Raw genomic sequence first — 16,560 nt, 5'->3', positions numbered from 1 at the left:
AGAATAGCAAGACTGTCAAAGGGAACACAGAACGTGACGATAAGAAAACAATGAAATTCAGAGAATACAATGCGAACGAGAAGAAAAGGCAAGTAATCATCAACAATCATCCTAATGAATAATGAATATTTTCTGCCTTTTTCTCCTTTCCTTCAATTTGGTCTGTTGATAGGTTTATTTCTGACAGGATCTAGTCAGGAAGACAGAAACCACACCAAGTATTTCAAAAGAAATCACGTTGAAAATTTGGTCAACAGTTGTTGGAGAACCAAAAGAGCTAGGAGAGAACGTGGTGCCCAGAGATAAAAAAAAAACTGCAGGAAGCACTACGCCCCAAGGCTGGAGGAACAAAGGGAGGGGGCAGGGTTCTCAGAGTCTAGAAGCCTAGAGAGGCCTCGCAGAGCCGGGGCTCAGCCACTGCCGGCGCTGCTGAGCGGACATCGAGGCCAGTTCTCAAAGTGACAGGAGCAAAAAGCTGGAGCCTGGAACCAAGAGCCACTGTCAGGTCAAGAGCCACTGCTGCGGGTGGGGCTGCCCGAAACGGGAAGCAACTTGAAACAGCAAAAGCCCCTCTCCTCCTTCAGCCCTGCAGCCGCCCTGTCCAGCTCCCCTGAGAGGCGGAGCCTAACGGCACAGTCCTGGTGGCATAAAGCAGCAGAGGTGAGGGTTGGCGTGGGGCTGAGAGACCAAAGCTGGACCATGCGCGCACTACGCATTTAGAAAGAGAAATTCATCCCATGTTTAGGTCTCTGTCGCTCATCGTAACTCACGACAAACTAATGAGCCGCAAAATACTGCAAAATGGGCAAAAGAAGTGACAGAGTAATCCAACGTCAGGCTGAGTTCAACCAGAGCCACGCTTCACCAGCACCTTTCCTTGTACCTTAGAGGAGCGCTCTAAGGGATTGCTGTTAGCGGCCTAACTGTTCTTACCTATGAAAAATGGGCTCCTTCGAAGCCATGTGCGGGCCTGCTTAAAACAATAAGCTTTTCGAACCCCCAAGCGCGACATACTCCGGGAGCATGGTCTGGATGCTTATCAAACAAGTTCCTGGGCCATTCTCTGAAGTTTCTGGGCAAGTACAAACAAAAGAGTCAAATAAAATGCCTTTTAAAAGCAAGGCAGTGGAGCACGTACCCTGTCAGTGAGATCCTCATATCCCCACAGAGTAAACAGTAACATGAGAATATTTATACTAAACAAAACTGTATATCAAGCCTGCTTTGGCTCAGCCAGAGGGAATGATAAATTCCTTGCAGATCTCTCATAGAGTGGTCCTTTGTGGTCCATGGACGCCACTTCCAAGACGGTACAAACCAATTACAGAGCAAGGCTTTTCATTATGTTGAGGAATGAAAATATCACCCCCCATTTTGTCTTATTTTACAGTTATATTTTACTTAGCCCGTCCCTCCCCCTTATGTTAAAGACATTTTAACTTGTGGAGTCAAGCCCAGGTTCAGGTTGGAAACAAATGACAGCCCCCGCCGCACCAACAACAAAAGCCCTTATCACCTCACAGCCTAGCTTTTTGCTTTCCTTGTCCCTCTTCTAAGAAACTAAAACTTGAAGTTTAAAGTGGGGTAGAGTAAAAAACACTAAAGAGTTAACAAAATGTAAACTCTATTTGTCCACATCGATTTTGTCCCATTTACAATTGGCACAAGTCATGGGCAAAGTCATCTGGCAGGAGATGGGGGTTAAACAAGCTATGAAGCCACATTCCATACAATGTCCACTTTGAGGTCCGATGGAAAAAATACTGCAGAAACATTTGCACAAAGTGTTGGTCTGTTTCTAAGAGAGTAATATGAGAAAAGGTTAATATGAATCAGGGTATTTGTTAGTTTGTTTGGTCAGATTTTTCTCAACCCAATTTGATAATCCTTATTGTTATAGATCCATCCCGGCTACTTCTGCCAGCTCATACATAGAGAGAGCTGATGATGCCACATCCGTCCAAAGGATAAACCTTCAGCAACTTACAGCTGTTTCAGATTTTCTAAAGAACCATGGTGGAGCAAGGGAGAAGGGGAAGAGAGAAAGACAATAGAAAAAACAGCAAAATTAGAATATGAACAAGTGGTAAGATGTGAGGTTGCGCTGGTTTTGAAAATTGTTTATAACAAAAATAGTAAATTATTGTCTTAAATAGACAGCTGGATCAAATGCCAAATTTAATCAACTCCATTTTAAACCATTAACTAGGCCTCACGTAGTGCCCAAGTCCATCATAATAGATTAAAAAGGAAAAAACAGATCTTATATGTTTGTACACTTTAATGGATATTAGAAATTTGACAAAATTTTATTTAGAAAGTGTGGGCTTAGTGAAATTGTCTTATTCAGATGTTTGTTTTTTGTGTTTTTTAAAATTTTTATGAAATTAATATATAATTTTTAGTAATTAATTGTGGTAAAATATACATAAAATTTACCATTTTAACCATTTTTAAGTGTGTAGTTCAGTGGCATTAAGTATTCATATTATTGTACAACCATCACCACTATCCATCTCCAGAATTATTTTTTCACCTTCAAAAACTGAAACTCTGTACACCCATTAAATAGATGTTTGGTTGTGTATAGGCCTTGCTCAAAACTGGCAGTCTAGAATGCAGTGATACGAATCTGGAGAGGTTAATCCAGGTAAGTGGCAAATGAATCAACTCCTACTACAACCCCAAATGACTCAGTGACAACCTGTGCTTGTACCCTCTCTCATGTGTTTAATATTGATGACCAAAACTGAAGCAAAGCTCTAGAAGAGATCTGGAAAGAGTGTTAATATATTTCATTTTTACATTACACCTTACAAAGTACTTCCATTTATCCCCTAGAACACAATCTGAGTGGGAACCCTTTTCCCTATTTTATAGGCAATGAAACTATGCCTACGGGGAAGGTAAGAGCAAGGACCAGAACCCAAGCCAGAATCCACTGTCCAGCGCTTGTCCTACTAGGCCACATGGCCTCTGCCAAAGCAAGAGAAAAACGAGGCATGACTGCTTCTCAGCTCTCCCAGACTCACTGGGTCTACCTGGAGAGCATCTGCTCTCTTCATCACAGCAACTAAACTTCCTTACACCTGAAAACCACACCTGGTTCCATCATTTCTCCATCTTTGTTGTATTTATATTAACAGCAAAAAGAAAACACCCAAAAAAAAGCATAATTCTGAAACACAATTAATGCAATCACAGTCAAGAGTCAAATGTAAGTCAAAAAAATATATTAGGATAGATTACTGGATCCTATAAAAAGACTGAGTTCAACCTCTTTTTTATTTTTATTACTTAAAATAAATTCACATTATGTGCTCTTATTAAACAAGACCATAATCTTTCTTGCTAAACAAAATCTATGGAAAAATTCATTTCTTTGTGCTTTACGAACGGAAAGCACCTTGTACCAAAGAATTATAAGCACTAAGGATTTACATAAAATTGCCAGAACCAGCAAGTGGTGGCTTCTTTTAGTTCACAAAGAGGCAACCTATTTTGATTTCTTTCAAATAAAATTCTTCCACCAAAACCCTTCTTTTTGCTCAAGAGCAATAAATCCCCTAAACCTTCAGACTTCCCATTTAAATTCCAAAAAGGATAAATACAACCCCTTGAAGTCACGCCCAACACCATCATTCCACTTTCCCACATAAACATAAAAAAATTAGACAAATCTGGCTTTTTGGAGTTATCTCCAGAACGAACAGTGGGTCATCCCAAACAAGGCAGAAAAGAACAATCATGCTTCGAAAGAGTAATTTTATTTTATAAGTCTCCCCATTTTTTAGTTACTTAGTACTTGATTTTTAAAAGTGCACATTAAAAAAATGATTACTTAAAAAATGAGAGTTGAATACAGGACTCTGGAATAGAGAGGTCAGGAAAACCAAATAAATTGAGTCCGTTTTTTAGTTTATTTCATGATAATTAAAGACGATTTGGCAACGATGGCCATTTTACCCAGCTGATTCAGGAGGGCTTCTAGTACATGCAAGTGCATGAACTTGATACAGAAGAGGATTTCACGAAGTTTTAATGACGACTAGAAATATCATAAGGCGATTATGGACAATCTATAAACATCTGTTGTTGTCACTGGACAGAGAATGCTTCCAGTTTTCCAATTCACAGCTGGAACCAAGCTCTTGGATCTTCCACTCGTCTTCACTGGCCAAAAGAAAATTCTGTAATGGCTGATACTTTTTCCTTACAATTTCAATGAAGCCTTAGATTGGATCACATGAAAATGCCTCTGCGTATCTTCCAGAACTCCCCGATACCTTCCTTAATAGCATATTCAGCACAGTTCTTGCACTCTTGGGGTGTAAATCCAATTAATGCTCTCCCTGTAGTACCGATTCCCCGATCACTTGCCAATTTTTTAACTTGAGCTTCTATGTAATGAGGAGATACATAATAAAAATGGTCCCCAAGGACACTGTAAGCCATGTATTGAGAGCCTTCTGAGGTTTCTGTAACTTCTTGATCTTCAAAACTCTCTACATTGCAAGCTATCTCAATTTTCCCTTCGTGAGGAAAAGCCATCGTTTGGACGCCCTTCAATCCATTCACATTTGAGCCCCGAATGGCACTAGCGATCTCTTTTCCCAGAGCCAAGTCTTGAGAATCTATGGTAATATTGCAGTTCATCACATATGGGCTAGCGCCGATGCCTAAATCATTAGAAAAGCATGTTAATCAAGCAAAGCGAAAGCCTCATTTTGAAGATTCTATTTTTTACCCAATTTTAATCCAAGGAGTTTCCTTTACTTGGTTTTATTTTAAAATAATACACAAATACTCCTCATTATCAACTCCAGAATTGTCTAAAGGTCATACATATTTTTAATAACAAGAGTTATTTGAGCTATAAGCAGATACTTTTATCTACTCTAAATGTATCTGGATGTTTTTTCTAGAATGGTTAAGAAAAGCCCAGACTTTCTCAAGTATCAACAGATATTTCAAAAGGAACATTTGAAAATTAAATATCAACAGCAGCAAAATGTCTTGGCCTTCCATTCATTTCCAAGGCCATCTCCACAGGGGCTGGAATTCAGTGCCAGGACTACGGGTCTGGGAGACAGGAATAAATCACACTCTGTACCCATCCCTTCCACCCCAAACACAGACCTGTCATCACTGAGCTAGGTTAAGATCGGATTCAAATGAACCTCAGCAACAGTCTTGGCTAGGAAAGGAGGTCACTAAAAAGTGACAGTCTTGGAACTGGGAAGGACAAAGGGACTCTTGTGTCTCATGACCATGTGGGTTTGGCAGGGCAGGGTTTGGGGTGCTATGTATACCTTCTTGGTATAATCAGTTGGAGGCATCTCTTTCTTCCATCCCCAGTTTCCCAAGGGACTGGGACTGCCATTGCTACTCCAGAGCCCAGTTACTCTAGAGCCCAGGGGCAACTGTCCTGCTTTTCCCTGCCTTGGGGATGATGCAGCTCATGTTACATAAATAGCCCTGCTCTAATTATAGTCTACATTATAAGATGGACAACTTGGTTAAATTAGCATTGGTATAAAAAGCTTAGGTTTGCAGTTTCTTCATTTTGGGGGAACTTTACATTTCTAAAAGCAAAGTGACTAGGGATTGATGAGGGATAAAAGGCTGACCTCACCTTCAGCATAAGACAATTCTTTAGCTACTATTCCAACATTATTTTACTGCCAATGCTTTTTCTTGCTACTTTCAAACTTATTGCTCATGGTGTCAGTATCCAGTGAGAGATCCTGCTGAATTCACTTTCCCCTAGACAGTCGTGGTTCGGAGGCTTTGCTGCCTAGCCTGGGTACTCTCATACTAATAGACGCTTTACAGAAAATCAGCACACGGAAACCACATTTCATCTTTTTCCCACACATGTACATAATGAAACATTTCAACTCCCGAGGCTGGGCCTCTTCCTACTGGGAATTCTGCAGGAATGAATCAGATTACAGTATTTCTCCATAATACTTATTTCATAAAAATTAAATTTCCTAACAGTCAATACATATCTCTCTCAACCTCATACACCAATCACTTACTCTAAGTATCTTTGAGAATTATATCAGTTTTAACATTTCACAGAGTACAATTGGAAATTTTTCTTGTCAATGCTAATGTCATTCATTAATGGAAAGCATCCAAGCATGGTTTCTCTCTCCTCTACCCCTCAACAGGTAATGTTACAAACAGTCCCATTTTCTCATATCTGATATACATACCCTATTCTGACTCAAGAAGTGGCCTCATCTTTATCATTATTCAAACAAATAGCTAGATCACACTCAGATTTTGCTGAAAAGTATGTATTCATATATTGGGTTATACTAAGTATTGATACTATTCAAAATACTTATTGGGCCTATTGTGCTTTGCTATACCAGAACTTTGATATGCCCAGTCAACATTCAGATATTCATATGTAAGTTATCACCTTGGGGGAGCTAGTCACTTCCAAGGAAAGTTCGTTCACATGGACCCAGGGCTCTTCCTCCCCACAGTATGGTGGCGTGGACCATTCCCTCCCTAAAGACATGGGACTTTTTCCTGAATCCCCCATCCAGCAGATTCCAAGGCGCCTGTTACCACCATGTACCTAATAACTGTACCTTTTGTCACAGAATTTCTAAAATTGATCATTCTTGCTAATAAATGAACTCATTACCTAAGATAAGTTATTAGATGTAGAATAAGCTTAGATGTTAAGTCCAGAGCACAAGAGTGCCATAAAGAATTCACTTGTCCCAACACTGATTTACTTAATTAAAATAAAACTCTACTTAAAAAATTCCTTCAAAAGCATACTTTAAAGTTAATTATTTCTTAGAAAAATAAAATTGAACATTAGATGTAACTTTTATATTCTCTTCTAAATAAAATAAGAGTAATCACAAACAACACAGAATAATCATTTCTTTTGTATATGCTCTTGTTATGTGTGTTTGAAATTCTTTTTTAAAATTAATTAATTAATTAATTTATTTATTTATTTTTGGCTGCATTGGGTCTCTGTTGCTGTGCATGGGCTTTCTCTAGTTGCAGCGAGCGGGGGCTACCGTTTGTTGCGGTGCACAGGCTTCTCATTGCGGTGGCTTCTCTGGTTGCGGAGCATGGGCTCTAGGTGTGCGGGCTTCAGTAGTTGTGGCACACGGGCTCAGTAGTTGTGGCTCGCAGGCTGTAGAGCACAGGCTCAGTAGTTGCGGCGCACGGGCTTAGTTGCCCCGCGGCATGTGGGATCTTCCCAGACCAGGGATTGAACCCGTGTCCCCTGCATTGGCAGGCGGATTCTTAACCACTGCGCCACCAGGGAAGTCCCTTAAATACTTCTATTGAACTTTAATTATACAATAATTGATTTTGTTTTATCATTATATCTTATTCAAGCAGTGAATAAACAGAGATAGTCAATGAAGCTGAGAAGTTTCTGGCCTAATCAGGTAGTAGTATCCTCCCTGAGAGGTTGTGAGGTCATGACCCATTTCTTAGAAAGAAAAAAAGAAAGAAAAGAAAGGAAGAAAGAAAGGGAGAAAGAAAAGAAAAGAAAAGAAAAGAAGAGAAACTGCTTTCTGCCCAAATGCACGCATTTCTAACTCCTCCATTTAATCCTTCCCAAGTCTAACACCAATATGGTGATCCAATTCTAATGAATCAAATTCTGCATTTAAATCCAGCAGTCCCACTGACCTTACATGAAATGCTGAATTTGATTTTTTTATGCTAGTTTAAACTTAGTAAAGATTTTTTAAATAAGGGAGGTAATTAATCCCAGAAAATCGTATTTCTAGTTAAATGTCATATAATTAAAGTAATTCCATTTTTTGCTCTAAAATTAGAAACCTGATGTGAAAGTTTGTTTCTCAGTTTGTGGTCTCGCCCCGCTCCTGCCTCCCGCAGATTGGCACTCGGCTGCTCTGGCGGCAGCATGAATCTCCTCACTGCAGAGCTGAAATTCCAATTTTATTCCAACGCAACTGTCACAACGCCCTGAAGCAAGCTAAAAACAAGGAAAAAAATCTTTGGTATGATTTCACTTTCCATGTGTTCTTTAATGAAAAATTTATCATTCTAAATATTGGTGTTTACTCCTAGTTAAATACTTTTTTTATCAAAAAGAAAAAGAAACTGAGATTCAGTTGCTATTATTTCACAGGGAAATATAACAGGCCTGATGTTTTCCTGACAATTCTGTTATTTTCTTGTGTGGAAACACTGTATTTATCATATACTGTACGGCTGGTGATTCAGATATTGTAGAGACCTTATGGTGAACTGATATAGATGTAAACTCTTTATGCCAGATTGTTTAAGCATAAAAAAAACAAATGCACTTAATTAACATCTGATGTGTAGCTTTTGCAAACACAAATGCAATATTTGTGTTTGAGCACTGGCAGTAATGACTGTGAACTATGCTATTAATGTCTGGTTTAAAGATGCTTGCGGTAGGACCATGTCTGGAATAACACAAATAAAAAACTGCATTCAGACAAAACAATAGTGAAGAGCCCATTAGAAAAATGAAAAAGCAGCACTCAAAAGAAACACATGTATTTCTTTTTCCCTTTAGATCAAAATTATTCTCAAAAATAGTTCCAGGTGCCATCATCTTCAATCAATTAATGGTGAAAAGATTCTATATATTTTCCTCCACAGAAAGGATTTCATTTTAGGGAGTCAGAAGTTGCTAAGGGATGTATTTAGAAGTTCTATTTATCATATTAAGTTCCCCTCTGGTGGCTTAGTTTTAAAAGATGCATGAGGAGAGAGCCGAGGTGGTGCTTTGGGATATTTGGCATTTTTATATCTGAAGAGAGAACTGCAAATTTGTGGATTACATTACAGTTTGAATAAATAAAGAGATTCTCATGAACTAATGTGCGACTCCCTCATTAAATATGTTTTTACTGAAAACCTGCTGAGTTCCAGGAACCATGCAGGTTACTGGGTGTAAAAACATGAAGGTTAAAATAAGATAAAACCTAGCCTAAATGTGGTCCTTGCTTCAGACTAACAAACAGAGTAAGACAACAGACTTGGAACTCAGGTTCAAAAATATAAACAGCTGTTATTACACCAAAAGCAATTAGTCATCATTACGAATTGGTATTTTAAATTTTTTAGAACATGTACTAAAGAGAAACCACAGCTGAAACAGGACATTTGATGACTAAAGCCATAAAACTCAAACATAATTGCTAAGTCCAATACTCCCATGGCGGGAAGAATGCAGGACTCTTATGCATGTGGCCAAATCCACAGAAAAGAAAGCTGAGTGACACTGTGTGGCATAGGGCCGGCAATGGCTCCCCGTGGGTCTGAATTCAAGTTCTACCTCTTCAGGGACACTGCCTCTGCTCAGCTGCCTTTCAGCAAAATGGCTATGACGTTTTCCCACTCTGCAAGGAATTGTGAGCCTCAATTTCTCAACTCCGAATCTTTCAGAGTAACAGTACTTCAGAGAGGAAATCACAGAGGTAGATAACATGTTAATATCATAATGGAATGAAGCCAGTCCAGTTGAAAGGAACCTCTGGTGACCTGCCTGCTCCCAGGTTTTCTATAGGAGAACAGTGTCTTTCACCAGCTCATGCAGAGACAAAAGCAAAGTCCTTCATGCTTCTATTACAGGTTACACACTTAATTACACATTGAAACTTTCATCTTCCATCACTCCAACTAGATTTACAAGCAAATGTAGAAAATTATGAAAATAGGTTCCTCAAAACAGGACTCATTCTAAAACTAGAAATTATTTTTCAAAGACTAGGTAAAATTTTGGGTGTGAAGTAAATGGCATTATTCAATGTCAAGAAAAGTGCCTGATGCTGCAACTTCTCATTTACTGAGACAGAAGTAAGCAGGGACAGCGCTCACTAACCCACTGAAATAACTAAACAGAAGTCCTTGATTCCAAGATGTGCCAATTACCTCCACTATGATTCCTAAGGCATCATATGAAACTATAGTTCAAAGAATTGTCCCTCTATTTTTAAACAATGATGCATATATGCAGGCCAGTCATATATCAGCCAGCGGTGTTTAAATTATCCTATAAATGTTTAGGGTTTTAAAATATATATGTATAAAGTATTTATTTATAGATCTAAAAGTATCAACTATTACTGCTTTGTCCTTATTTATGTTCCTCACGAGCTGGCCAACTACAAACTTTTAAAAGGAATTTGGTTTAAAAGATTTTGTGTGTTTGGCACTGACTATGGGTGTTAATCATTTCTGAGCTCACTTTTTTCTCTTCTGTTTATAATATTCTCAGGGAACTTCAAAACAGAAACCTGTTCCCTTATAGATTCTGCTTCCTCTCAGGTACTGTGTAGATTACTTTGTCACTGGAAAGTTAACTGTAAGTGTTCAGTTGATAGCACCAATCATTTCTATTTAATTTTTTTAGGAAAAGAAATAAATATAGCAATGTGTTGAAGCTTTTCTGTTTTGATGGGAGGAGTGGAAAACTATGTTGAGAAACACTGATGTAAATAAAAAATGTTAGAAAAATATATAAAGCCATTAAATTTAAAAATAAGGAGGGAAATCGCCATAGTTAGGAACTAAATTCACTGAAAAATTAGATGAATAACATTTCTACCCTAATGACAGAGGTGCTAGAAATTCTCCTTCAGTAGATATTACTTTTAAAAATGAAAACATTTTACTCCTTCTTACTAAGTGTTTCTTAAGAGATAATTCGTGCAAGTAAGGTAACCTAAGATTTCGGTTGATTATGTGTCTTAAACTCGAATTATAATCTTGTTCATGAAATATTAGAAACTGTTTATCCATATCCTTTATTCACTGTTCCTCTCTGAAACATTTTACTTTTCTATTAGAATCTGCTTTGAGCCTATTAAGTGAGGTGTCTCTCAATGAATAACCGTCTACCTAGCCTTGGCAACTTATAATTTTCATGTTTTTTGCACAAACTGAGGATTCTGCCACTTAGCAGGAGATATTAGCAAAAAAGACATACGGAGGAGAAAGTTGTGCTACTTTTCCCTTCTTATCTTAAATCTTTCATCAGCAATCTGAATGAATGCATTGAAACCCAGCTTTTATAAACTGACCATTGATAAACCTCAATAATTACCCTTTATGAAAGATGATGGAAAGTAATCACAAGATCAAATCAATTTAGAGAAATAATGAAAATAAGTTGAAAGCTTTAAGAATTTAAAAACACTTTTCTTACAAATATATAACTAAATAAAATAAATAGATGCATACATATATTTTACAATATTGAGATCATACTGTTTATACTACTTTATACCCTCTGGCCTTGACACTGGCTGTTCTCTCTGCCTGAGACTCCTGTCCACATCTCCACGTGGCTAACTGCTTCTCTCCCAGTCTTTGCTCCAACACTGCCTTCACTATGAGGCCTACTTTGGTTTATCCCATTTAAAAACTGTAGTTCACTCCCATCCCAGACACATGATTCCCACTGTCCTGTTCAGTTTTTTTTTTTGGCTGTAGCATTTATTTTCTAACATACTATATCATTCTTTATTTATTAAGCTTGTTATTTACTGTCTCTCTCTTCACCCCTTCCCCACTGGAATGTAAACTCTTTTTTTTTTGGCTGCTTTGAGTCTTCGTTGTTGCTCGCAGGTTTTCTCTAGTTGCGGCGAGTGGGGGCTACTCTTCGCTGTGGTCCGCGGGCTTCTCATTGCAGTGGCTTCTCTTGTTGCGGAGCACGGGCTCTAGGTGCGTGGGCTTCAGTGGTTGTGGCTCGTGGGCTCTAGAGCACAAGCTCAGTAGTTGTGGCTTGCGGGCTCTAGAGCACAGGCTCAGTAGTTGTGGCGCATGGGCTTGGTTGCTCCGCGGCATGTGGAATCTTCCCGGACCAGGGCTTGAACCTGTGTCCCCTGCACTGGCAGGCAGATTCTTAACCACGGGCGCCACCAGGGAAGTCCCTGGAATGTAAATTCTTTGAGGGCAAATAAATTCTATTTTTCCCACTGACGATAGTGCCTAGCACATACTAGGTACTTAATAAATATTTGTTGCATTAATTAATAAACTGCAAATTCTCTCTACGTGGTATTGTATTTTTCAAGTCTCTAAAAATTCTTCCAAACCTTCACACTTAATTGCTTGCATAATAGTCTTTCACCTAGGTATAGCCTATTTAATAATCACTCTCAAATACTGAACATTTACATTGTTTCCCGTATTTACTATTATAAATAGTTCTTTGATAAACACACTCGTGCATAAGTACATGTACCTTTTATTATTTCCTCAGGAATAAATCTATTTCTTTAAGATAAATCTATCACTAGAACTAGAATTTCTGCAAAGCAGTTACATATATTCTTGGAGCTCTTTATACACATCACCAACTCACTTCCAAAAAGTTTATACTAGTCGATGCTACCGTTAGTAGCATGAGCGCCTCTAACTACATCTTTACCAGTATCAAATATTACCTTTAAAATACCATCTTTAAACATTTTTGTGCCCATCTTGGCATTTTAAAGTAAACTTAGGATTTTCAGATGTTGATGAAATTCTCCATGTAAATCAAAGATCTCCACATGGAGCAAAAATAGAGAAGAAATTAGAAATCCCAATGGCTTGTCCATTCCAATCAAACAATGTAAAATGGGTGAGATTATCCCAACCCCAGACGATCATTAGGTGAGATGCGGGAGCAGTGTTCACTTTGGTTTAGACAATTACAAACCAAGTTTGTTCTTAGAAGATTGAATATGATTAGTGATAACATGAACATTTAGTCTTTAACTCAGATATGCTTTTTAGAGTTCTCTAAAGTTCTCCCCAAATACTGACCCATTCAGTCTCATAGCAATGCAGAAATGAGAATGAAGCTTTTCCAGGGACTGCCTAATCCAACACTAAAGCCAGTTCTGTTCTCTAGCACTAGGATCCCTGCTTCTAATTCCTGTCCACTGACTGTAATCCCAGTCACCGGGCACTGCGCTGACTAGGTTTGTGAAATAATCCTTTCAGTCTTTAGTGAGGCCCAAATTAGAAACCAGGAAATAGCTTTCTGAAAATTTAGTCACAAACTTACACTTCTACATTTGTGAGACAAATCGTGGGAAAATATGTGAGGTTCAAATTGGCAGGGAGCAATCAGCTTCCTCCTTTTTCCGTAAGTAAAGACTAACACACACTTTTTTATAAATCTTTTCTCTAAATGGAAGGAAAAAATGGCCCCTTAGTACTGTGTTCGGCACTTAATAGACATTATTTCAACTTCACAGTCTCATGAGGGAGATATAATTATTATGTCCATTTTACAGATATGGGAACTGAGGCTTAATGAGTTAAGGAACATTCTGAAGTCACACGGCCAATGAACAGCAAGGCCAGGACTCGAGCATAGCCTCAAAGCCTGCACTGTTTTCATTGTACTGCTCTGCTTGATTATAGATATCATTGGTTTGAGAGCAGAATTCTGCACTAGGGATTAGTAACCAAAAGCCTATGTGTAACTGCACCATGGGGAAATGTGTTTCTTATGGTGGCCCACCTCTTGCTCCTTGGGGACCTAGTATCTTAGTAACGGCTAAAATATTAACTGACTATGAAAATGCTACCTAGCATGGTTTAATTTGTGATCCCTACAGAAGATACTTGAGGGTGAAAGAATTAAGACTCAAATAAATGGCACTAGGATGGTGAAGTGCAGTGAATGGGGATAGCGTTTTGGATGGGGTGCTACTGCCTTTTCTGAAGGTAAGCTCTAAGCAAGGAGTGGGACTGGAGTAGCAGAGAGAGGTAAGACTTGGTGAGATCCAGGGGAAGGAAGAATACTATTCCCTATGTTTGTTCTCTCTGGCCTAGAGCCTGCTGTGTAGAAAAGCTTGTCTCCAGGGTGCCTCTAGAACTGACTTCCAGCTGTAAGCATCAGCTTGGACACACTGGATGTTCAAGTGCTGAAAGACTTTCCTACCAGCTAAAAGTAAGCTCTACCCGAGTCCTGAGCCACCAAGTGTCCCCAGGATACACCCTCATGCCCAGCACAGCAGAGGGCCTCCAGGACCTGTCCTGGTGTCAACCATTCTCATCATCAGTGGCCACGCTGCAGGGTTTGTTATTTATCTTGAACATCACTCTTGGGGGCTCTCATGGAATATATGATGAGGGCTTCCAGCCTCTCTGGTCAGCTCATGAAGGCATGGGTAAGAAAGAGCCATGAGGAGACCTTCAACCAAGTCAAGAAGGAGACCCAGCTGAAACCCTCCTGCATTATGTGGGAGGGACCAAATGAAGGTGACCTCAGGATTCTCAAGTTTAAAAACAAAAGCAGAGGGGCTTCCCTGGTGGCGCAGTGGTTAAGAATCCGCCTTCCAATGCAGGGGACATGGGTTCAAGCCCTGGTCCGGGAAGATCCCACCTGCCGCGGAGCAACTAAGCCCATGCGCCACAGCTACTGAGCCTGCGCTCTAGAGCCCACAAGCCACAACTACTGAGCCCACAAGCCACAACTACTGAAGCCTGCGTGCCTAGAGCCCGTGCTCCGCAACAAGAGAAGCCACCGCAATGAGAAGCCCGTGCACCGCAACAAACGGTAGTTGCTCACTGCAACTAGAGAAAGCCTGTGTGTAGCAACAAAGACCCAACACAGCCAAAAATAAATAAATAAATTTAAAAAAAAAACAACAACAAAGGCAGAACAAAACCATACTGTGAACCTGTTAAACCACATCTTCGGGCAGGTGCAACTCCCAGGTCAGGTTTAAGAGCACTGAAATCCCTCCTTGTGAACCAGCCCAGTTGTTTCCTTCTCTGGACAAGAGTGCGCTTCTCAGGCAGGTCAGCCTCACCAAAGAGAAACACACTGCAGCCAGGAACACCCTGGACCAGATTCTCAGCAAGGCCTATGGACAGTGGGAAATTTTAACAAAATTAAATTAAAATCAGGCCTAATGAAAGAAACTAAGGCACATAATTTTCTTATTGTGGTAAAATATATTTAACACAAAATTAACCATTTTAACTATTTCTAAGTGTACAGTTCAGTAGCATTAAGTGTGTTCCCATCACTGTTATAACCATCACCACTAAAGCATATAATTCACACAAATTTTAAAAATCAAAGTTTGAGCATAATTAATTTTCCCTTGAAGTTAGTCTCATAATAAAAAGTCTGTCTATGTACAAGGAGGCTAGAATTTCTAAGCCATTAGGAAGCTAATTCCATAAGGAAAATTCATCACTAAGATTAATAAAATTGGTACCTTCAATTTTTTAACTATTTTATAACAGCCCCAAATTGTGTATACTGTTAGGAGAAAGAAAAAGTTAAGAATACAAGGGCCAGATCTGCATTGTCCAATATGGTAACCCCTAGCTACACGTTCCATTAAATTTTAATTTTAATTTTAATTAATTAAATAAAATGCAATAAAAGTTAAGTTTTTTCAGTTGCATGAGCCACATTTCAAGTTCTCAATAACCACATGTGGCCAGTGGTCTTCCTATTGGACAGTGCAGATACAGAACATTTCCATCATCACAGAAAGTTCTACTGGATAGCATTGGGTCAGATATTCTGTAAGGAAGCCTAGTATTTAAATATAATTTTATGGAGGCTACTCTCTGAATAACGTTTTTTCATTCTCTTCTGCCATTTTTATATCTAGATTCTGTCTCTGACCTTATCTTTTCAAGGCAGATTACAGAAGTACCTTCCTGTTTTTTCTAGAGAACTGCTTCAGGGGACTGCTGTTTGCAGCTGACAGCATGTTTTCACGGCACTAATCACAGTCCCCTGTAAGCAAGGATAGAGGCAGCATAATTTTTTTTCTGATGTATACATGTAGGTATTTGGGAATTTGGGTACTGGCCTGGGACAGCAGGAGTGTGGGCCTCCCTTATTTGGAGGCCCATCATGGAACATCAGAGGCTGAGATGGGGCCTTTAGCTCCATAAGCACAGGAAACCTCTCCAGCTGCAATTCTGAAGGTTGGTTATTTGTTTGTTTCTAATGTAGACTGCTATGATGATGGAAGGGGTGAAATGTGGAGGGCATTAAAAGAATTTTGTACCTCTGGGTTGTATGAAGTCTGGGGAAATGTTCTTTTTTAAAAATATTTATTTATTTATTATTTATTTAGTTTGACTGCACCAGGTCTTAGTTGCGGCCCACGGGATCTTCGTTGAGGCATGTGGGATCTTTAGTTGCGGCATGCGCACTCTTAGTTGCGGCACACATGCGGGATCTAGTTCCCTGACCAGGGATCGAACCAGGCCCCCTGCATTGGGAGTGCAGAGTCTAACCCACTGGACCACCAGGGAAGTCCCGGAGAAACATTCTTTCTCTGAGTCAGGTAGAGACTCTAGCATTAGAAGCCCGTAATATGTAGACACCACAAAGCCAAGAAAATCTCCCAAATTTACTAAGTGAACTCTACTTCTTTAACACTACTTTAAGATACTAAAGGACCATGGGCTTCAGGGCGGGCAGATGCCAGTGACACAGTTAACAGAGGTTTAGGAATTGTAAAATAATGTTTAGGCAGTTACCTAAGTACTCCCCTCAAATCTGGAATGGCAGAGAGCAGGGGT

At 39.4% G+C, this 16,560-nt stretch overlaps 1 protein-coding gene across 18 annotated transcripts in view; it reads right to left on the bottom strand.

Annotated features, from left to right (window-relative positions):
• Positions 1 to 16,560, bottom strand: part of FTCDNL1 (formiminotransferase cyclodeaminase N-terminal like) — a 175,388-nt gene that overhangs the window by 86,216 nt on the left and 72,612 nt on the right. For 4 of the 18 annotated variants that reach the window (XM_082397432.1, XM_082397433.1, XM_082397422.1 and 1 more), the window contains 2 exons: positions 14,685 to 14,870; positions 3,749 to 4,679 (listed from right to left, as the gene is read on the bottom strand). The exons of 7 other annotated variants lie outside the window; for them this stretch is intronic. In XM_082397432.1, the coding sequence (XP_082253558.1) occupies positions 4,243 to 4,679; positions 14,685 to 14,870 (623 nt within the window). In that variant the 3' untranslated portion in view covers positions 3,749 to 4,242. Of the gene's footprint in view, positions 1 to 933; positions 1,073 to 3,748; positions 4,680 to 7,839; positions 7,997 to 14,677; positions 14,871 to 16,560 lie in introns of those variants that run through there. 7 more of the 18 variants (XM_082397436.1, XM_082397435.1, XR_014246131.1 and 4 more) reach the window with 6 other exon arrangements.

Source organism: Balaenoptera borealis (genome assembly GCF_965194805.1).
Source record: "Balaenoptera borealis genome assembly, chromosome: 6".
NCBI classification, from domain to species: Eukaryota; Metazoa; Chordata; class Mammalia; order Artiodactyla; family Balaenopteridae; genus Balaenoptera; species Balaenoptera borealis.
Note: the sequence above shows the minus strand (reverse complement) of the source record. Positions and strands in the feature narration are given on the sequence as shown.